Consider the following 24,226-nt stretch of genomic DNA (forward strand, 5'->3'; position numbering starts at 1 on the left):
GGCTACCTGTGTCAATGTTTCCTGATAATCAATACCATATGTTTGTGTGTAGCCTTTAGCAACTAACCTTGCTTTGTACCTGTCCAGTGTCCCATCAGCAGCATACTTTAAGGTATAGATCCACCTGCACCTAGGGCTGGGCACGGTCCCAGACCGGCACTGGATTTGCTGGGACCGGGACCGGCTATTTTTTTTCGGGCCGGGCTTGCAGTTCCAGACAATGCGGACCGGGCTAAACCCGGACCGGGACAAGCGGGCCGATTTTTTCGGGCTTTCGGGCCCAACCCGTCTTTGAAAAAAAAAGATTGATAAGAAAAGAAAGCCAGAAAGGTTTTTGGCTTTGAAAAATCGATGGGAGAAGAGATTTGGATTGCTGGGAAAAGAGAAGAAAGGTCGTGGGTTCTTTTAGTTCCTGATGTCATGCACGACTTGCGGCGACTGTGGCGACGGCAGCAGAGGAGGACGAAGAGAACAAGCACGATGACGGCGCCGGAGTTGAACTTGAAGAGCGAGAGATAGAGGAAATGAGGAATAATGGACTGGCTGATCTCTAGTTTTTGGAGGAGGAGCAAAGTTGGGGGCTTGGGGTTGACTGGCTGAGGAAGAAGAAGAAGAAGAAGAACTGAAGAAGAGAGAAGAAGAGAGAAGCAGAGGAGAGGAGGGGAATCGTGAAAGAAAGAAGAAGAAGGAGAGAGAAGAATGATAAAAGAAATATAAAAAAAGAAGAAGAAGGAGACAGAAGAAAGTAGACGCAGAGGAGAGAGAATAAAGAAGAATAAAAGAAATATAAAAAAAGAAGAAGAAGGAGACAGAAGAAAGTAGACGCAGAGGAGAGAGAATAAAGAAGAATAAAAGAAATATAAAAAAAGAAGAAGAAGGAGAAAGAATAAAGAAGACGCAGAGGAGAGAGAATAAAGAAGAATAAAGAAGAATGATAGTGATAGGTAGTCTTGAGAAGAGTGAAAAGTAGAAGGATACGTCAAAATAGGGAGAGGATAAGTACAAAAGATAAAAAATATATTACTTGTGTAGTGAAGTTCGGGTTCTTCGGTCCAAAAGGTCAGCAAAAGTCAGGGACCGGGACCGGACCGGCAAGAATGAGTTTGGGACCGAACCGGCCCGAAAGCAACTATTTTCAATCTAAAACCCGACCCGAACCGGCCGGTCCGGATCGGTTCCTCCGGGTTTTTCGGTCTTTCGGTCATTTATGCCCACCCCTATGCACCCTACTGTTTTCTTTCCTTGATGTTTTGGCACTAGCTCCCATGTATCATTCTTCTCCAAAGCTTCCATTTCAACCTTCATTGCCTCAGTCCATTTGGGATTTGCTAATGCTTCCTGCACTTTATTTGGAATTATAATAGTAGATAATTGAAACACAAATGATGCATATGACTCAGACAACCTATAAGTTGACACATAATTACTTATGGGGGTATTTGGCTTTGGCTTTAAGATTTACTCATACTGGGGTTTAGGCTTCCTTTTCGTTGTATGATTTGGCAATTGATATTTAGGGGGCACACTTATTTTAGTGTTGGGTTCTGTTTCAGGGTTAGCCTCTATGATATCATTAGACGCATGATCAAGGATATGCTCACCATTTATAACAATATCTGACTCAAGTTCAGGATTGAGACATGCCTCAGGAGCATCCTCATGAGACATAGGAACTGATGTGGTAGGAGTATGGGGGTCTTCAGTTGAATCTAGCAAGACTGACTGAGGTTGATCATCAATTCATATTCCTAGTGCTTCTAGGTGATCATCATTTCCTGTTGTTGGTGCTTCTGGATCCATTTGATGTCTTTCTTGTAGAACAATTCTTTCTTCCACAACATTTTCTGGTGGTTCCAATATTAAAGAAGACTACTGTTCTCTAGATGTGCTCTATCTCCCCCTTAAGAGAAGTCTTCGAGGCAAAGAAAAGTTTTTGCTCACAAAATGTTACATCCATGGTAATATACAACTTCCAGATAGAGGGATTATAGCATTTATATCTTTTCTAGGTAGAACCATATCCCACAAAAATATACTTTTCAGCACAAGCATCCAACTTTGTTCTCTGATTATGAAAAATGTGTCTATAAGCCACAAAACCAAAGATCTTGGGTGGGAGGATATGAAGTGGTGGTAAGGTAAAGAATTGGCTAAGAGCTTCAAGTGGTATTTCTGGACGTATGTGTGCATCCTCATTTGGTGTTTTAATAGCTTGTGTAGGTAAGCAATTTAGGAGATAAAGGATGGCATCACCCCATAAATACTCAGGCATGTGGGCTCCGATTAGCATGGAGCGGGAAACTTGGAGGATATGTTGGTTTTTTCATTCTGCCACACCATTTATTGAGGAGTTAAGGGACATGTGGTCTGGTGGATAATGTCATGGTTGTTTAGGTAATGATGGAGGGCATGGTTCACATATCACCACCATTATCTGTGCGGAAGACTTTGATAGGAGTCTGAAATTAGGTTTGGATCATAGTATGGAAGATTTGAAACACATAACAAACTTCATTTTTATGCTTCAACAAATAAACCCAGCACATTCTGGTACAATAATCCACAAATAACAGAAAATACTGCATACTAGAAGGAGTAGCTGGACATGGCCCCCATATGTCTGAGTGGATCAAATCAAATGGCATGACACTATGAGAATTGCTAATGGGATAGCTAGCACAACGAATCTTTCCTTGGATGCACTTCTCACATTGAAAATCAGACTCCTTGCATGTTTTGAACAAGGTAGGAAGCAAATACCTCAGGTAGCTAAATGATGGATGTCCCAATCTCTGGTGCCACAGCCATATATTTTCTATCTCTTTTTCCGATGAAGTATCTTTCTGAACATGGTGTACTTCACTTGCACGAAGTCACTAGCATGTGTCATTTCCATGTAGTACAATCCCCCCTTCTCAATACCAGGGCCAATAATTTATCTTGTGAGGATGTCCTAAAAGACACAACACCAAGGATAAAGGATTACACAACAATATAATTGTTTAGTAATTTGATGCACAGACAACAAGTTATTTGACAAAGAGGGGACGACTAAAACTGCATCTAGGGTTATAATGGCGGTTAAAGATACAGAACCGGCACCAGTGATAGGATATGCGTCACTGTTGGCATTAGTGACAGCTGACATACGGGCAGGGGACAATTTTTGGATGTCACTAGGATCATGAGTCATATGATCAGTTGCACCTGATGACTTAATTATCCACATATCTTTCCATTTAAAGTTTGAATTTTTCAGATGGTGGCCATGTGTACCTGAGTGAGCTTGGAAAGCTTAAGCAAATGCGAGATCATGGCAAAAGTACCGATTTACCTCATTCGTCATTGATGATGTTTTGGAGAGAGACATATTATCGATACCAAAAAATATATTCCCTGATTTCCCTCACAACTTTTTTGATTGAGCTGCCTTTTCACGTTTTCAACTCAAGCAATCCTTTTTTTTTTCTTGTCCTAATTTTGCTTAAGCCGCCCTTTTGGGTTTTCAACACAACGGACTATATATATACATATATATATATATATATATATATATATATATATATATATATATATATATATATATATATATATATATTTTCAAGTTGGGTTGGATATGATGGGTCGGGACACGAATTAGAACTAGGTCAACAGTGTCTGAGGGACGCGCTTCCGTCATCAGGGTTGAAAGCCGGAGTTCGATGCAGGTTGAGTTTAGGGTCGTCGGCGCTAAATCAAATCTCCCTGGCTGTTGGCGTCTGAATGAAGGTCCGGCAGCATGCGACAATGGTCTGGATACAACGACGATTAATGCAGACGATCGTCTGGGTTGCTAATGCGTTGTCAGCTAGTCGATTATCAATCCAATATTTATCAAAGTTGTCGGGTTCTGATAATTTGGTACCAGTGCTGGTGGTCAAATGCTGGTGATCTGCAGCCTGAGCAGTCGTGCCTAGTGCAAGTCTGTGGTCGCTGAGGTCCGATCGAGTGCAAGTTCGAGGTCGTTGATTGCTGGAGGCAGTCGATTCTAGTTCTAGGTTGTTGCATTAGGTATGGTTCGAGTCCGATCTCTACCGGAACCATGATCTGAGCTCAAGTTCGATCTTCTACCGGAATTGAAGCCTGGGTTCGAAAATGATCTCTAGTGTATGGTAGCCTGGTAGGGGTATTTGGATACGGTTATATTGTATGGTATTGGTCTTACTCTTGGTATTGGTATAGGTATGGGTATAATCCAGTATTGGTATGGGTAAAGCAAAGAACTTTTAAAACAAAAGGTATGATGGTATTTGGTATTTCGGCAGTGGAATTGGATATGAGAAATCTAGGTCTCAAGAGCGTAGTGCTTTGATATCATATAAGAAAGTATAAGGGAATAATGTGTTAATTCTATTCATCTCTCAAGGAGGTTTATATAGTATTACATCCATGTACTCAAAGGAAAGTAATCAATCCTAATATAAGTCAACTACAACACTAATGCTAATTGATACAAAATAAATCTAGGGATTTTGTCCATTTACCCTAATTCTAGGGATTTTTTCCTCACTTACCCCATTAAGTTTTTTTAATTCCCTCTTACCCATAAAGACTCTAATAAAGTCTTCCCTAATACCCAATTATGTTTTTTTTTGGGCTAAATACAAATTACTACCCTGTGGTTTATTTCCAAAATCAATTCAGTCCCTGAACTTCTAATTTCACCAAAAACACCCCTGCACTTTCAATTTTGATCTAATAGGTCCAATTTGTTAGTTTTCCGACAATTGAGTTATTTAACTTGTTAATGTGGCTCATATATGGCCTATGTTTTATAATGTGGTGTCGAGGTGGTCTGCATAGTCAATTTAGGAGTGAGTCCTACTATTAAAAATAAATAGTTTTTGAACAAATAATCCAACTATAACTTGAACTCATAACAGAATATTAATGAATTGGACCTATTTGATCAAAATTGAAAGTGCAGGGGTGTTTTTGATGAAATTAGAAGTCTAGGGATTGAATTGATTTTGGACCTAAACCACAGGGTACTAACTAGTATCTAGCCCTTTTTTTTTTTTTGGTGTTTTGTTTATTTTTGAGACTATTTTACTCTCACCTCTTTGTTACATAGAGAGAGAAGCCATAGAAGACTTTGCCGGAGTCCCATAACTGGCCACCGAATTTGGGTCACCACCTGCCGGATTCCGGCCACCGACCGCCGGAATCCGGTCACCGACCGCCGCCTACTGGACTTCTCTAAAACCTCGTCGGAAGTCCCCAAAGAGGCAAAGAGGTCACCAGAAATCTCAAGGTCACCAGAAAGGTTTATTGCCTACAAATATACGTCTATTGCCCCCCAATAGACATCTATTAGGGGGCAATAGAGGTTTATGAAACCTCATCAGAAGTCACCAAAGAAGTTGTCGTAGATCTCATATGGGGCCGGAGAGGTTTATTGCCCCCTGAATAAACCTTTATTGCCCCCCAATAGACCTTCCGATTGTCGAAATGGGAACTAATCTCCCTAAAATTAGACAAATAAAACTTTAATTAAAGAAAAAAACGAGGAGATTACATCAATTTAAAACATTTATTACCCCCCAATAATTGTTTTTTCTTTTTTCTTTGCTTCTGGGCCTTTTGCCCCCATTTTACCAAAAAAAAAAACGGGAAAAAAATTCAGATTTCATATAAGCTTCATACCTACCAATAAAATCATAATAAAAACAATTTATATCTACAAACAATTGCATCTAGTGCCTTAAATCATTGAAATTCGGATTTTAAATGTAGAGAAAACACAAAATTTCAGCGAAATTAAAGACGATTCAGATCTCAATTAAATCGAAAACACATAATAGAATAGGCGCGAATAATTCAATGAGTTGGAGCAAAAAAAAGAAAAGAAAAAAGAGTAGTAGATTGTATCGGATCGGAGAGAAAACAGACATTCGGGCTTGACGGACTAGTGTTGACCGGAAGGGGTGCGTTTTGCGACGATGCGACCGACGAAGATGATGAACTCCTTGACACTAGACCTCTGGAAGTAGCCGAAGTGGGAGGTATCGGAGGCGTTGGCCAATATGACCAGGTCGGATCTGTTTGGCTCCAATTTTTTTTGCAGCTGGTCAACAGTCTCTTTTCTGCGCGGGCGTGCCAGCACCGTTTGGGTGCGGTCGTTGGGGGTGTCCCTTGACCTGACTTCTTTTGAGCGACTGTAGACGAGGAGAGCACCAACCTCGTCGCAGGATTCTTTGTGCCTCGTGCTGGAGGACTTTGTCTTGTGTCACCAAGTCGATACTTAACGTTGTAGGTTAAGCAGAGCGAAATCACCGGGAAATAGAGAGAAGTACTTGCTAAAGCGTGACTTTAGCTTGGCTGGGTTGCTAGGGCGTTACCCTTGCTTGGCTGGTTCCGTAACCGTTGTGGTCGCGATACTACAGTCGGCTCCCGAGGAGACTAGGACCGAAGCATTTTGACAGAGGGTTTGGTGGCACTGATAGTCGGCTCCTGAGGAGACTAGGACTTAGAGTGTGATCACCTATAAGAGAAAGAGAAGGAAAGGAGTTGCTCTTAGAGAGGTTTGCTCTAGAGAGAACTTAGATCATCTTAGAGATGTTTTGATGTATGAATGAGTCAATTGTTCTATGTTGTAGCCTCTATTTATAGGCTACCAAGCAACACTATTTGGCATTTAAACAAATCATAATGGAGCACTTATGAGTTTATGGAGCACTTATGAGTTTATGGAATTGTTAGGTTCAAGCACTTAAACACTAATGGAATGTTAGGTTTAAGTCATTTTCTGCTCCCTTATCCCTCAATTTTTATCTCCACTAAGAACTCAGATTCAACCTTCGATTTCTTCATATGAAATGATCCACCATGAATGTAGATTATTGTGGTAAAATTTCAGAATTTATTTCCATGTGGTTGGGCCAGAAATGCTGCTGGACCTCTTACAGGTCCAGTTTCCAAGTTTTGCTTCTGCAGAAAATTGGACTGTTTGTTTGAAGGTTTTCCACTCCGAACGACCTTTGGCACTCTTCATAAGAAATGATCAATGGGATGTCTAGAATTAATCTGGAAAGTTTCAACTCATTTGGAGTTCGGATGGTTAGTCCGCCATCCCTCATTTCTTGTCTAGCTCGCTTTCTCCTAGCCGAAGTAGGAAAATGTGCTAAAGTTGATTTTTCATTTCCATGTTTGGTAGGCCTTATTTAGCCTCTTAATAATATATTTTTGAACTTATCGAAAATATATATGTGAGCCACTGATATTGGCTCAATTTCTCCAAGACACGCTTTGTCAAACCAAAATGCTCATTTTGGGTCCAAACAGGATCCTTCCGGTTTGCATTGACGACCAGTAAGGTCGTGATCTTCGTCACAGCGAAGGTGGTGATCTGTACCAAATTGTGACTCACAGACGACTATTCTAATTGCGTTCCGGCGATTCAGGACCTCGACTCGTTCACGAAGAGCTTAGAGGAAGAGATTTCCGGCGATGGAGGACGAGCTTTGATCTATGATCCTCCAACTAGACGGCGGAGATGGAGGTGGACTCGGTTCAAGGAGGCAACGGAGAGAGAGAGAGAGAGAGAGTGTGTGTGGCACTGGCATAATTTCTAGACAATCCGAGTCTAAAAGCGACTTTTCGCTTTCAAATTGGGTGAATGGGAATACTAATAAGTTGGTAGGGTGAGTGTGAGTGTTTTAATTAAAATTGGTGCATTGGGTCGAAATCCCATAAATCTAATTGATACACAAATTAAATCATAATAAAGTTAATTGATAAAACTCATGTCAGCATATTTTACTCTTTCAAACAGTACTTCTAATATTTATTGTCCCATAATATAAGCCTCTAAATGAGATTCGGAAACACATAGCAAGTTGGTCTGGACTTCCAAGCATCAGAAGGGCAAAAATAAGAATAAAGCATTAATGAAGTACTTCCTTTGATAAAAAAAAAACAACACAAATAAAAAACATCAATTGATAGCATGTTTGTTAGAGCTTCTACTGTAACATTAATGTTTTGTATAAAAAGACATTTACAATTAACTTGGTAAAAAAAATACACATTCACAAATTTTCCAGCTCAGTGATGTTGAAGGCATTAGGACATCCCGATATTTCTTTCTTCATTAAAATTTAATGAATTACCTTAACTAAAATATAAACAAGTGCATTCAAAATATCGAAGCATAGATGTGTGCGAAATGTGAAGATAGCAAATGAGAAACTTAGCAAATTTTTGAAGAAAGAATTCTAAGGTAAAATCTGTCTGAAATTACTTTATTTTACCTAAGGTGAAGTCTTTTTTCTACCAACGAAATACTTAGGTACCTGCGAGCCAAACTTCAATAGTCTAGAATGATAACTAATTTTTTTTAATCTAAATTGTAAAATAGACAAAAAAGAAAGAAAACCATTGTTCAAAATTTATCATATGCATGTAGAATTGATAGTTAGTATAAGATGAAGCACAAGATAATAATATACATATTCGAAAACTGGAAAACAAAATAAATTGATGAATAGTTAAACATGGAGCCTGAAATTCTCAACACCGCTACAAAAGAAAAAAAAAACATCGAAGGAATTGTGATAATATGATCAATGTCCCATATGCTTTGTAATTGTAAACCTCAAAGAAGAAATTGTGCAAAATAAAATTGAAGGAGACGAGGGGTGCCTCGTTTTACATGAAGAGGAAAACAAAAACAAAAACAAAAAAAAGCACCGAAGTGACAGAGTTAACGTCAGTCCAACTATGAAAAGGGTCCACAAGTAAATGCAAAATCTAAGGGGGCATGTGATGAGGAAGATGATGTTAGAAGGCATAATAAAGACATTGAACAGAGAAATGACATTGAACAGACATTGTCATCAGATTTAGAGAGATAGCGAGCAGTGGAATTTAAAAAAAAAACATCAGCCCACACCTCTATAAAGTTTGTAAACGAGGTAGCAGTTTATACGGCACTTTAACCCTACCCTCCCTTTTTTAGTTTCTACTTTTTTCCTGCCACAAATTATACTTTTGGTCCCCCTAGTTTAAGTCGTTTAGGTTAGTTTTACTTGCAGCTTCCTTCTTTTTACACCTTACTTTCAGCATCTCCCCCGCCTTCTCGTCTCCACCACCTCAACTACTGCCCATTTTCCGGCTGGATGTTTTGGCGACATTGACAGAAATAATGTCCACAATAAATATTTCCGTGACTTGGTGTCGATTCCAGAGGTTGAATTGTCATGCTAAGGAACCTGAGGCGGAAATTACAAAGGTTGAAGAGGCTACTCCTATGGTTTAGGTGTTGACTCCAGATGAGGGGGTGGAGGGAATATGACTTCTTTTTCATGAAGATTAGTTGGTCTGTTGACTATTTATCTACCTCGGAGTTTTTAGGTTTTTATTTTGAATAAAAGTGCATATTTTAAAAGATTGGCGTACTTGAGACTAAGATATTAGGATACTCTGTAATAATGACTTTCTGATGACCATTTAGTACTACTTAATGAAATGAATTGAGATGACTTTTTGGATAAATAAAAAAAAAGTGTCAATTTTTAGATATACAAATGATTATTAGTTCCTCATAATTATTATATAATTTTGGTAACATCCTAACAGTACTGGTTTCTCAAGTGGTACAGAAGCAAATATTCTATGCGTCCTCTTTGGGTCGTCAGCAGAGCCGCTTCTTCCTCCTTAACTGCCAAATCAAGATCTCATCCTCGATGCTGCTAGGTCTAAATCTTTTCTTCAAGCTTAAATCACTACAGTGAAATAATAGGCTTGAGTTATGGATAAAAACCCCTATTTGACTCTTCGACTTCAACTCAGGTAGATAATTTTACGGCTTAGTTGTATATCAATGGTAAAGATTAGCATTTGCAATAAATGCCAGACAGGGTTTTAGAGCAAGTGGTCAGATCAGCCCATTAGTACTGTTTTGTGCCCACTCCATATTTATCGTTTTCTTTTTCGTAACTTTCCTACGAAGAAATTCTGCCATCCTGTTGCAAACAAGCTACTGAGGTAACCCTAGAATGCATTAATGTATTAACACATTAACTGTAATTTTCTTGAGGCAGCTCAGCTCTGCGCAGTAATACATAAGCTTCATGTAGTCGTAGACTCACATTGTGGAGCTGTCTATCATTGCATGAAGTAAATCTACCATTACATAAAACAGATCTACCATCAATGCATCGATACAAACAGGTACATTACCAAAACTCATTGGAATACAGCTCTAGAATTTGACACCAGTGTTGCCTCTTTTAAATCAAAAATTAGGAAAAAGGCATTGATTCTAGAAAGATCAATCTCATTACCAAAACTCGCACTGTGTAAGATCATTGCAAGAACTGAACAACCACCATAGGGAACAGTTAGTTTTCAGTCCATTACAAATTTCTAGGATACTGATACCTAGCTAAACCTAACACCAGGCACCACCGCACCAGCAACTCTGTTTTTGGTTACAGCCTGATCACCTGACTAACCTCCCTCAGTCAATAATTCATCCTACCGCACAAAAGCTATCAACTGCCTACTGTACCAGTAAGTAATCCTCCTCGTACATTTTTGAGGCCCCCCCATCGTTGAAGTAACTCGATCTACTCATGCCTGCTTCCAGGTTTTAACTCTTCTGCTTACATAAGACTACTTTATGATGCCTCAACAACTTCAAAGGTGGGCCTGCTTTGCTACATATAGGAACTTCTAATCTGCAATTCAGAACTGTATTTGAACAAAATCCTCAGAATCATAACTCACTTGCGCTCCATTTGGATGCTCTTGACTTCAAAGAAAAGCATTTGCAGTTGACAAGAAGCCTCTATATGTGAAAAGAACTATAGTTTTCTAGATAGAAATCCAAATATGAACAATATATGCAGGCTTCACATGAAACTCATTTGTTTTCTTCTCTCTTCTATTTCAAAACTTGACTTACACCAGTTGTAATAGTCTATACAATCTATTTAAGCCTCATAATGTCAACTAAATCCCTCGGTTTGGAACCATTCCTTCTAAATCAGCTATCAAGCAAAGTCACAATCAACAATAATTAACACAAGATAGATCTGTCTCTCAGATCTACAGTTGTTTTCCCCTGCTAATAGCCAATTGTGGTCCTCGCCTATATATATTTTTCTTTCTTTTCTGTTGTTATAAATTGACCTTGAATTCCTAAATCACATTACACTGTCACTGTCACAATCAATGGGTATCGCACACTTGCAATTCTTCATGATGAGATTATGTTGTGTGAGTACAATTTCTCCAGTCAATTTTCACATTATCAGACAAAATAATGAAAACTGCAGGCAATAGGGTAAAATCATCTGGAGATACTATTATTATTGATCAAAATAATGTTATTTAAAAAGATCTATTAGAACAAGTGCAGAAGAATAGTAATCATATATAACATCAGTTACAAAATTGTAGTAGCTTTAATATGTGCACCTGCAAGAAATCATCCGAGTCTTTCTTGCTGAGAGCGGGAAGTATGAGTCTCTTCAATATGTCGAGTAAGAAGCGAAATCCCGTAATGTGAGGCACTTGAGGTGGCATAATACGAAGTCACCGTGAGTTGAGCAAACTTTGGAAGTGCATAACCTACAAAACTCCATATTAACAGCAAGTTCAACAAATATGCTCCCATAACTGAAGACTAAATCCGCATTGGATACAAAACCCGAAAGCAACTGGCACACACTCCAGGGTCATCCAATCAAATCAAATATGAGGCCGGATAAAAATTGCAAATTCAGTTTGTAACGAACCAGTCCTGAAAGTCTTTATCGGGTCTAAAGCATCCTAACTGGCCCGAATCCTTATCAAACTACAATTCAGTATTCCACCATAAAAATACATATATGTAACAAACAAATTCTCCAAAGTACCCAAACAGGGATCTGCAAACATGAAATAAATGAGGGATGAGCAAAAACAAGCCCAGTGAGTGACTCAAATCACAGGATTTATTTTAAATCCAACAAACTACCACCGAAAGCTCAAAAATTAATGCTGGGAATGTCCCTGTAAAGCGGTTAACTAAATATCAAATGGGAATGCCACCGCAAACCTATTTATTAAATACATATGGGAATGTCACTGCCAAACCTATTTAGCTAAACCGGGTGACCGTGCCGCTAATCATGGTCACTCTCATAAACTCATAATAGTCACTAAACATGGTCACATCATAATAGTAATCTGCACATTGCGAGCACCACTCTCCTAGTGGCTACAGGATTCTTAAAAAGTATATAGTTTTACTGCTCCCACAACGACAAATTGAATCCTAAAGAAGAATCTGTACCACCACAAACTCACCGAAATCAGATCACTACTCATGCACTCAATTTTCATACTGACTACTTTAATAACCAAAATCACAGTACTTCAAACTCATACTATTAATTCATATATGGTCACATGGTGTTATTAAAATAAAATCAACAAGGAAAAATATAATGAAAACACAATTTCATAATATAAAAGCCAGTCACCTCAGGTCTTTAAGCAGATTCAAAACAAAACCATTTTGTAAAACTAGAGAAGCTCAGTTAGTCCCTTCACCACCTGTCTAGAGATCTTCCTCTAAAACCTTGTTACAGTACCCAACTTCAAGCAAACCTTCTTTGTCAGATCTCACATTAGAACAGAGCCAACCAAAAACCAAGTTCTTCTTTTTAATCTCATCACTCTCCTGACCAGTACAACCAAACCGAAATTGGAACCACCATTGACCAAAGCTAGTTGATAGTTCAAATCACAACACCAACACTAAACAAATCTATTGACCATCACAACCATCTCTCTGTTAGAAGCAAGCTCCTTTTTCTTGTTTCTGACCTTCTCTCTATTAGAAGCAAGCCCCTCCCAAAGAAAACCCCGTCTTCATTTTTTTTCTTTCATCTTCCTGTTTCTTCTTTCTTTCTTTTTTTCCTGTGGCTTAGTCAGTGACAAGTTCCCCATTAAAAATGATAGAAAGAAGAAGACTTGCATACCCCAATACAAGATGAACTTCAAACCATTTAGCTTTCCCATGTCTTAGAGAAGGAAGTATGGCCATGAAATTATTTGAACAAAGATGGCCCTACCAATGGCCCCTGACGTGTAATAAGAAGAGGATCAATGGACCATATATCGTTCTAAAGCCCATAACCAAATGGTCCATTGTCAAAATTTTATCACATGAACCTTTTGAGACAGAAGGCTAATTTCAGTGGTTTTATACTGTCAGGAAGTAATTTTAGCATGCAATCACAAAGCCTGAATATATAAGATTATAACAACTTATTTAACATTAGGCAATAAAAAGACTGGTTTACAAAATGTAACAATTAATTCACACAATTGAAAATTACACAATGCAAAGACAAATTTCACTGTAAATAAAAAGCTCTCATGTTGCTATCCTGGTATGGTTATAAGGAGTGTGTAGCAACTCCATACAGTATTTTAAATAATAATTAACATTCAATCACAGCACACCAATACATTGGTGACAGGTTTTGTTCTTGATCTATATTTATAAGAACTTATAGCAGCCTGTCACTAATCATCACCAGTTTCAAAAGGCAAGGGAAGTAGCTGAGGTAGAAGCTAAAAGTTCAATCTTTAAGCCATTCTATGGTATAAAACTGAATGGAAATCTCAGTGGGGTCAATTGTACCATGAGCACGCCATATGTTAAGCATAATAGCATGGGAAAATGTAATCCATGATATCTATATGCCTAAGTAACAATGAACATTAAGAAAGGACTCTTGCAATTCAGTCTTTATTACGCATCTTTACTGCAGAAACTTCAATTATAGCAGAGGGTAATGCTGACACTACTAATAGTTACAAAATAGAAAGATAATTCTGATGGTGAACAGTAAAATATAGCGTGGCATCCATACGATGTCAAGCCCGCAGCCATGCATCCAGCACAAAATATATCTTCATATATTCACTGAATAACTCATAAATAGGGAAAACTAGGTCCTTTTGTTCCTTTTATTCCAAGAGGCCTAAGTTAAGATATGAGTGCGCAAACTGCACTGAACCTAAAAAGATTGAAAACGATATTCAACTCAGATATGGAGGAAAAGATATTACATGTCCATTAGTCTAAAAAAAACATTGGTACAATCAATCAAGTCAAGTAGCTAATCAGTGCATGGTTGCTAAACGGCAACAATTTGACTAAGAAAAAAAGAGCATTAGCAGAGGGAAATTTGAAGAGCATTTATAACAATCCAAAACTAATTCAGAGTACTTTAACCCATGGAGAAAGGGCAAGGTTCATACCTCCAAATGCAGCACTGGCACCCGAAAAGAGTAGCAGAGGAGGAAGCTGCAATTAAAGTAAAGTAAGGTCATAAAAAAAAAAAAACTGTTTGTGTTCACATACTAATGTAACACTCTCATGGTGAATCAAAATATGTCAGTGTGCATTGTAGGTTATGGAAACTGGGATGCCAAAAGAAAAGAAGCATATGAGATCTACCCCAACTAAGAAAGGAAGCCACTTTGGTCCTTTTAAGCGATTTTGAAGGTACGGGATCCCTGCAATCAAGTAGCACTAAGAAAACTGGAAATATAAGCACATAGTTTTTGAAGACAAAGGACAAATCTATACCTGTATTGAAGCCATGAATTGCACTAAGCATTCCACCAATACCTGAGCCAGCCTACGCAAACAGTAAGTATTAAAAAGGTTCAATTATCAGCAGAAAGTAGTTAGCTATATAACCAAGTTTTGATAGGATGGTCACAACTCATAAATATTACCTTCGAACCCCATACTCCATACATATAGACTAGACACCCCAAAACACAACTGCTTTTTGGTTCTACTTCTATGTGATGATTGTTCATGTATTTGGCAAATGGGTGCATTGTTACAAGAATAGATACAGTATACGTATAATATTAGAGGACTCCATAGCTAGTACCAAGTATACAATTACAAGTTGGGAGCATAGTTAAGATCTTGGAATTCATTACTTCAGTGATGTTCATATTTAATGTTCAGAACTCAATGTTGTACATCAGTTAAAAAGTGTTTTAATCCTTCTCCTATATCAAACCCATGAAAATTCATAATCAAAAGCAACTGCCAATTCCTCGTTGGAAAAAAAAAAAAATGAATGGTGAACTTACAACAGCAGTGGCGTCATGAAGAACAGGAGTGATGGTCCATTCACCCTTTCCCTGGAGATTTAACACACACAAAAACTCAGTTTCGAGAAACAACATCAGAGAATCAAATCGTTAAACAAGTAATCTGGGTTCTCCTACGGTACCGAATCATGGTCAAGGAGAGAGAGACAGCGCGGGCAGCGAGGGGTGCCGAGGCCTGGTTTCATGGTAGGATCATGATGCAGATTCCCACTCCTTAGCTTCTGTTCATACACCTCTCTCGTCCCCATTCTCACTCATGAACAAACCCCAAAAGAACTGCAGAGGGTTTTTTGAGGCTATCAACCATACGAGAGAACCTTGCGCTTGAAAATCAAAGACCCAAAATCAAAATGAAAACCAGAAACACCAAACGAGTACCGAATGAAAGAAAGAAGGAACACTAAGTCAGGGGCGGATCCAGGATTCCACCTTCGGTGGGGCTTGGATTTCTTAACAAAGTTAAGGAAAAAAAATAATAGAGAATCTCGACGGTGCGAGAGAATTTTATTAATTGAAAAAATGATACACCTAGTCAGGGGGGACATAATGAGTCTTACCCCTCTAATGCATATACAAAATTAAAGAACAAACTCAATAATAAAATAATATTAGATAACCCCTCTAACGCTTCGGTTTCGGCTCATGATTTGACATTTTGGTGTAACACCTATAAATTATTGAGATAACTTAATATTAGATAACACATATATAATTCACACAGTTATCACCTAAAATTACAGAGAGCAATGCAAATTGCCACATAAATAACATTTATATCGGCCATTATGCCACATATATCACATAGAGAACACTTCTATCGGCAATATCACAATATATATATATCATCAAGACATCTTCAGACTTCAATTCAACTCAAGTATTCAACATTCAACATTTCAACAACTAGAATTCTAGAAAAACTGAAAAAGAAATAACTTACAATTTCAATTTTCATTGAGGTGAATCACTGAATCAGGTGATCCGTCATCCACTCATCCGTGGTCGTCTCACTCGTCTGGTCGAGAACTCGGGATTGACCGAAGCAAAATAGCAAATCAAGGCATTAGGCATCAATGCATCAAGCAATGAAAGTAGCTCCAAATCTCAAATCTAGGCATCATTCATACACACAATTTCATTACTCTGAGGAATTCAATTTCAATTTCAAATGGGTGATTGATTCAATCCAATTAAGAAGAAGAAGATAAGAAGAGACGACAGACGAAGAAGAGGAAGACGAGGACAAGAAGACGGAGAGGGACTGAGGGAGACTGGGAGAGAGAGATACCTGAAGTCCTGAAGCTCGGAGACGACTGACGAGAGAGAGGTGGGGATGGAGAGAGTCACTCGAAACGGCGGAGAACGAGCTGGGTGCCTGGGTTGCTGTGTTTTAGTTTAGGGAATTAGGGATCCAACTCAGCCAAGCCTCCAACATCCAACCCCGATGAAAGATAAAATATTAAAAAAAAAAAAAAATTATAAACCTAATTTTTTTTTTCGGCCCAAAATGCTCGGTGGGGCTTGAGCCCAACCGAAACCCAGCTGGATCCGCCCCTGCACTAAGTTCATGCAGAGGAACACATACCTCAAATTGGACAACTGAGTTCGAGAATATTTTCGAATGAAGATCTTTCTCTCTAACCCAAGTCCAACCAAAGAAATTTGAGAAGCCACATCTCTTATAACAGAGAAAAATTTGACTTAATCGACGGCATTGGGCCTTTACTGCTGTCTGCAAGAAAATGGGTTTTGTGGGCTTGTCCGGAAGGGGAATAAGTTTTTCTTTTTTATTATTATTCAGGGAAGGGGATAAGTTGAGTGAAATGAGCTTTTATTCATACCTCTAAAATTGATATTTAGGCCATCTCCAATTGAGGGCTATGGGGTTGATATAGCCCAAAATATTGTGAAAACCATCTCCAATTGAGGGGCATGCTATTACAAAAATGAGTTTGGGGGGCTAAAAGGGCTATGGGCTGGGGTATATATGGCCCCTTGTTTAGCCCTTGGGCTTGTGCTGTGTGGGGACCACGTTGTACACAAAAAACTCAATCTGATTATTTGCATGGCTGATGTCAGCTAAGTCTAACCGTTGCGATTTTTTTTTTTGTCTGCTAAAAAGTAGCCGTTTGGAAAAAAAAAAAATTTTGTCAGTTTTAAACTAGCCGTTGGGCAATGTTTTTTTTTTTTTTTTTCTACTTGAATGCAACGGCTAATTTGCAGAAAAAATAATAAAAAAATCTATCAAATATTCCTATAAATACCTCCTCACTCCCATTTTCATTTCTCACCTTCACTCATATTTTTTTTCTACCTCCTCACTCCAATACTACTTGTCGAAAATCTCGAAAATGAATTATATCTTGACACGTGGCACGTAAAATCCAATCTGAAAATTTTGACAAGATGACATCGGGATAAACACACAAACAAATCTAATCAAGAATCTGAATAATTACTTACAACGTGACACGTGGCACGATAAAATCTTATCTAAAAAATTAATAACATTTGATAAAAAAATAATTATATAAGTGGAAATAGTAGCATAGTTATAAAATACTATATATTAGAAATACATAATGAAAAACAATAAAATAATAGGGCATTTAAAATTATAGCCCTAAGGGTTGGAGATGGTAGAAATTATAGCCCTTACTATTCATATAAATAGTGATTATGGGGGGCTAAAATTTAGCCCGGGGGCTATTTTAGCCCCCCGCAGTTGGAGATGGCCTTAGACATCCCCACTTAATAGACCTCTAACTTACTTTTACAAATAACTAATATGCTATCTACATCTCTCTAATTTTCCCATAATACCCATCATTCAATAATATCAATAAAAACTTTTTTTTTAGAGTGTTCTCTTCATATACCTCCAAAATCGGTAGTTAGACCTCCATCAATTTTTTAACATTTCACAATATTATTTTACTCTTGATACACTAAGCTGGGAAAAAGAAAAAGAAAACTTTCAATTGATAGCCCCCCCCCCCCCCTTTTTTCTTATTATTGTACTTTGTAGGCACATGCATCTTTAGAGGCCAAGAGCAGTTCATTTCTTCAACTTCCTAAGATTCCCTTGTTTCATATATTTGCTCGATGGGAACAGTACGCTCCAATGGATGAGTAAGGGAGCTGCTAGATGGTGAGGAAGGGTGCTGCTGGAGCCGAGGCGCGTGAGGCTTCTCAAGTCGAAATTGGAGATCTGAGTGAATCAGAGATGAGTAGAGAATCAGAGAGATCTGAGTTGGACTCCAGTGAGGTAGCTCCGATCGGAGCTTCTTCGTCGTCATCGTCGTCTTCAGGCATGGCGGCGCCGTTTCGAGGTTTTGTAAGCTTGGATCCATTGGAATCTCACCAGATCAGAGGCAGTGGTCGTCAGAATCGGGGCGGGGGGTGGCTGGGCTTTGGTCAGGTTTGTGTTGTGGTTTAATTGATGGTGACGGTGATGAGAGATGATGGCCGGAATTGATTCTCTCCAGTGATTGCAGAGGGAAGAGAAGAAGAAGAGAGAGAGAGAGAGAGAGAGAGAGAATTTCTATTCATTTTGGCCGGATGATTATGGAGTTAGTGGAAGGGTAAAATTGTCAGGTTGAAAATAATTTAAAGCTACAAGTGGCCTTATGAATACAAGAAAATATTGGTGGCCTTATGGCTAATTTAAGTTTCAAATTAACACTTGTATGTAATTTTTTTTTTTTTTGGGTGATAGGGTAAGTTTTCCATAAAATTAGACTTATGGGTCAAGGCTAGTTAAAAAAAAAAAAAATCTATTACCACAATTTTTCTATGGGGTTTTATCCATTTACCCCATTTCTAGGGATTTTTTTCCCACTTACCCCATTAAGTTTTTTTAATTCTCTCTTACCCAATACACTCTAAGAGAGTCTTCCCTAATACCCCATTAAGATTTTTTTTTTTTTAAAAAAAAAATTTTAATACCATTTTACCCCTCACCCCTTTGTTACTTAGAGAGAGAGATAGAGAAAATGAAAGAGAGAGAAACCATAGGAGACTTCGCCGGAGCCCGTCACCGGCCGCCGGAATCCGGCCAATTTTCACCGGAATCCGGCCAACTTTCGCCGGAATCCGGTCACCGGTTGCCGCCCATCGGAATTTGCTGAAAATCTCACCGGAAAGTTTTTTTTGCCCCCAATAGACATCTATTGCCCCCTAATAGAGGGGCAATAGACGTCTATTGCCCCCCAATAGACGTCTATTGCCCCAATAGTCTATTGCCTCCTAATAGACGTCTATTGCCCCCAATGGACGAATATCAGCCATGTATTGCCCCCAGTAGACGTCTATTGCCCCTCAATAGACGATTATCAGTCATGTATTGCCCCCCAATAGACGACTATCAGCCATGTATTGCCCCCCAATAGACATCTATTGCCCCCCAATATGACTTTCAGTCGCCAAAATGGGAACTAATCTCCCTAAATTTAGACAAATAAAACTTTGATTACAGGAAAAAAACAAGAAGATTACATCAATTCAATACGTCTATTGCCCCCCAATAGTCGTCTATCGGCCCCCAATAAACGTCTATTACGAGATGATAAAACATTTTTTTTCTTTTTTCTTTCATTCTAGGCCTTTTGCCCACAAGTTTACTTAAAAAAGAAAAAAAATGGAAATGAATACGTTTTGTAATGGCAGAAACTCAAGGATATGCATGCTTGATCAAAAAAAAGAAACTCAAGGATATAAATAATGGTAGAACAGCGTTTCGTAACCCAATGATCCAAAAACTAGACAGATTGACAAGTGACAACCAAGTCTTTTATTGGAATATGATCTTATATCACTTTGTGCTCCAAGACCCGAAAACTAAACAGAGTCAACTCAGTCAAGTATTCCAGGTTCAAAACCCAACCATCCTACCCAATTGGATATGATCAATTAGCCCTACCTAGTACCTAGCTCTGCCGCAGTCGACGTCGTCAAAGCCACTGGAGCTGGAAGAGGGAGGAGCGGGTCGGGTCGGGTCGCCACTGCTTGGAATCGGAGATGCAGTCGGAGCCTAGAATAATGAGATGTTCTTCGCGTGGCGATTGAGCTTCGGAGCACGAGCAAGGCGACGTGGCCGGGAAGAACAGTGAGCGGAGACGGCCTGGGTTGAGCGCCGGAGCCGGAGGGGGGAGAGAGAGAGGGCTTGGGTCGATCATCGGAGCCAGAGGAGAGAGAAAGACGGCCTGGGTCGATCGTTAGATTCGGGAAGAGAAAGGGAGACGGCATGGGTCGATCGCCGGAGCCGGAGGAGAAAGGGAGATGGCCTGGGTCTGCCGGAATCATGCTGAAGTGAAGGGAGGGGGGGAGAGTGCATCGTGCTGGACAGAGGGAATTGAGTGGCATTGATGTAGTTGTTTAATTAGGCTAAGGGTACATTTGTCATTTGCATCTAAATTGGGTTAGTGAGAATAAAAATCTTTTGCTGGGGTAAGTGGGATAACTTTAGCCAATTTTGGTGCTTTTGGTCAAGAACCCTTTTTCTATAGAGAAATTCTTACTTAAGGACAGTTCTATTACGTGGCGATAGGGCTGCCAATGAGATCAAATGTACTGTCTAAAAAATTGATTCACCTAACATTATTTTTCTTTATTATTATTTTCTTTTGAAATAACATTACTTTTTCTTTTTCTTTTTCTTTTTAAAACCCCACGAGAGACCAAAAACTTACCACCCCACCAAACACATACACCCTTGATATAACATTACTGTATTTGAAAGCCTTTGGAGCTTATCTTCTTTGGTAGTCCGCTTCCTATTCTAACACTAACACGCACGCTTTAGAATGTTTTCTCTTTACTAGATTACGGCTTCTTTTCAATGATAAGCCGGTAGCACACCTTGGCAACCTTGCATCCATATGTATACTCGTTTAATAAGTACGTATATTGATTTCTCTGCTTTGTTTTTTCTATATATCTGTCAGCATTTTTTTTTCCGATAAATTATATTTCTGAACATTGCTCTCTTAAGTGCATATGGTTTCTGACTCTCGATCATTTGGCTGTGATGATCGACTACGTTACTGTACGTGTTGATATATTATTAGGTCTCCTTGGTTGATTGCCTTGCTATACATAAAAAGTACTTTGTAATTCCTATCTGCAGTTTTCTATGTCTTCAATTAGTAGCCTCCGATTACCAAAAAAGAACCCCAGTTTTCTAACTACATTCGTATTGAAAGAAACTAATGAAGATGCAGCTTTGCTGAAGTTCTTTTGGGCTTTTTGTTTGAATCTTGTTGATGTTTTTCAGCAAAAGTGTTCATTTAGCGGTAACCATGAATTATGTGGTCACCCGATTTAAAAACAAGAGTTAAAAACACTTAAAATTATTGCATTTGATTTAAACCCTTGATATTAAATGTGATCAAAAAACTCTTGGTCACTTAGTGACCAGATGCATACCACTCTGTTTTTTAGATACCTCCAAAAGAGAATAAAGTCTTAGTATTTCTTTGAATATGAATATGGTTTACAATCTTATGTACAAACTTTATTTGTATTCAATCTGTTAAGAGGTTCTTCAAATAGTTCGATCCACTGCGAGTCTTTTTTTTTTTTTTTGGTACAAATCCACTGCGAGTCTTTTCTTACATCTCAAAATCGAACTTAAATAACAGTTTAATTCATTAAGTGAGGGGATCTACCATTAGTCCTTTATCCCAGCTGATGGATATTGTAACTTTTTTCTTTTAATCTGTTTTACTTACGGTTATTGAAATGTCTTGGCTACAATTCAATTAGAGTCAGTTTTAGTTTTTCGTACTAATTTCAGTATGTTTTTGCCGTTGTAACTCAACTAGCAATACCCTAATTGTACAATTGAATTAAATTTCTTAGCGTTCTAATTCAAGAGATTTATATATTTTGTGTATACCGATGAAAAGATTTCAATGCCATTGATAGGGAAAAGATGAGGTCAAGTTCATTAAGTACAATATAACTCAGCTCATGAACTCTCGTTAAAACAAGACTAAACATACTAGTAGAATTTCCCACATAACTGTAGTGAAAACAAGTTTTATTTATCAATCTATAGTATATACTGTTTCACTAAATTTGATGATTAAAACTCACTTTCTGTCACACACAGCAGATGATGTCTTGCAACGAAAGAAATAAAAGGAGATTAGAACTTCCCTTTGATTCCATTGTTGAGATTTTGAGTTGGCTGCCAGTCAAGTCTTTGCTAAGGTTCAAGTGCGTGTGCAAGCGATGGTGTTCCTTGATTCAAGATTACAATTTCATACTCAAAAATATGGATCGGACAAGTACAATGCTGCTCTTTTATCCTTGCAAATCCCATGATGAAAATTTTGAGTTTGTTTCAAGTTGTGCAGGCTTGTGTATGGAGAAGAGTGCTAGTAATTCGACAGTTTTTCGTATCAGAAACCCCGCGACTCACCAAGTGCTATACTTGCCTGATCCACCTCCATATACTTCATCAGTAGACTTTGCTTTTAACTCATTCACTGGTGAGTGTAAAGTTCTATGTTTTTATTGGGAAAAGCTATATTTAAATAATGTCCCCGCTGCATTTGGATTCAAAGTTATAACCATTGGAAAAGATGAGCAGTGGAGACCCTTAGAGCTCCCCGACCAAAATAAGCTACGCAAAAAAAGGGTGTTTAGAGGATGTTACTCTAAGGTTGAAGGGGTTTGTCATTTGTTTCAAATTATTAGGTTTACTGATCAAGAAGAAGATATGTACCTAGAAGTTCAATCTTTAGATCTATGGAGTGAACATTTTACAACGAATACTCTTCCCCAGGGAGTTTCCTTAGACTGGAATGAAGTTAGTGTTGTTCTTTGGAATAACTGCTTATCAGTCGGTTATATGAAAGAGGAATCCCTTGACCTCTTGGTGTTACAAGACTATAAGGAGCGAAAATGGAGTCCAAACATGATCATCATTCCCGTCAAAGGGCCAAAAAAGAACGACGGTCGTCCAAAATTTGCGAAGGAAATAACAAAAATTCCTTCTACCGAATTTGATTTGCATATCAATGATGAAGGGGACTATAGACTTTCATCTGTCAGGAAAGAGGAGATGAGAGAGACTGGGGAGATATTACATAAGCCAAGCCTGGTAAGTTTTAAGGGAATAATGATGCCAGAAAATGGTTATTACCCTAAGAATGAAGGTAAATAGAGCTGTTACAATTTTACTTGTCATCATACATGGGTACGAATTAGCTTGTCTACAAAATTACATTTATCTGTTCATCTTGGCCTTTTGGTTTTCTTTTTGTTTTTGTTTTTGTTTTTTGTTTTTGTTTTTTGATCGATCTGTTCATCTTGTAGAACCTTGTTATAAGTTTTAGTTATGTCTGTAAAGAAGCTTTTACCCTCTCTGTTCTACATTACTGGTACTAGCTGTAAATACATTTGATCTTTTGCTTACATTCATATAGCCCTACGCATATTATTCATATAAAAAACCAAAGGCTGTCCACCTACCACACTTCAATAACTACACATGATCGAGGAAGAATATTCTTGTCCAGAGAGAATTAAAAAAAAAAAAACAGATTAATTAAGCGGCAAGAACAAGTTGATCAATAATGGAACACAAACACATTATATTCAACAACAGCATCTCCGGTTGTTGCATTGAACCTGATAGTCTTGGCCTGAACATATCCCCTAGAAAACCGAAAAACTCCACTTCCACCGATTATAGGCATCTCTCTTACAGCTTCAACCACAGGGTTTCGTCCCACAACAGTAAGACTGCTGCCATTAAACTTCCCTTCGGTGAAAGCCAAGTTCATGGTCACCATCAAAGCATTTTCACTTTGTGAGGCAGATGCATAAAACCCTTGTGCCCTTCCCACAACTTTGGAGCTCCTTTTGGGGCCGATAGTTAACGCATCATCGATCATAGCTACAGAGCCAAACAGCGTCGGAGATTTGCTAGACGTGGGTGCTCGGGCAACCCAGATGGAAGTTGGGTTGGGACCGCTGGCGATATCGTGGAAGTAGAAGTGGAGGTGGCTTAGCTTCTCTTGCTTGATCCCAAGTG

The 24,226-nt window shown here is 38.5% G+C and overlaps 2 protein-coding genes across 8 annotated transcripts; both read right to left on the minus strand.

Moving 5' to 3' along the window:
- Window positions 1–11,325: 11,325 nt before the first annotated feature.
- LOC133709177 (uncharacterized) lies at window positions 11,326–16,875 on the minus strand. Of its 7 annotated transcripts, none has more exons than XM_062134841.1 (8): window positions 16,469–16,666; window positions 16,121–16,195; window positions 15,303–15,456; window positions 15,160–15,210; window positions 14,636–14,687; window positions 14,504–14,562; window positions 14,305–14,350; window positions 11,326–11,616 (listed from the first exon to the last, which is right to left on the minus strand). In XM_062134841.1, the coding sequence occupies exons 3-8, from the start codon at window positions 15,426–15,428 to the stop codon at window positions 11,474–11,476; spliced, it is 477 nt and encodes a 158-aa protein (XP_061990825.1). In that variant the 5' UTR covers window positions 15,429–15,456; window positions 16,121–16,195; window positions 16,469–16,666; the 3' UTR covers window positions 11,326–11,473. The 7 variants fall into 7 exon arrangements, with proteins under 7 accessions (XP_061990825.1, XP_061990822.1, XP_061990821.1 ...); XM_062134838.1 differs by having other exon boundaries at window positions 16,121–16,290; XM_062134837.1 differs by having other exon boundaries at window positions 15,303–15,503; window positions 16,469–16,663.
- Window positions 16,876–23,684: 6,809 nt separating this feature from the next.
- Window positions 23,685–24,224, minus strand: LOC133711941 (dirigent protein 21-like; the record flags this gene model as incomplete). The annotated part of the gene is made up of 1 exon (XM_062138008.1): window positions 23,685–24,224. A coding segment is annotated over one exon (465 nt), but the record flags the coding sequence as incomplete, so codon positions are not given.
- Between the last annotated feature and the right edge of the window lie 2 nt (window positions 24,225–24,226).

This window comes from Rosa rugosa, chromosome 5, assembly GCF_958449725.1.
Source record: "Rosa rugosa chromosome 5, drRosRugo1.1, whole genome shotgun sequence".
NCBI classification, from domain to species: Eukaryota; Viridiplantae; Streptophyta; class Magnoliopsida; order Rosales; family Rosaceae; genus Rosa; species Rosa rugosa.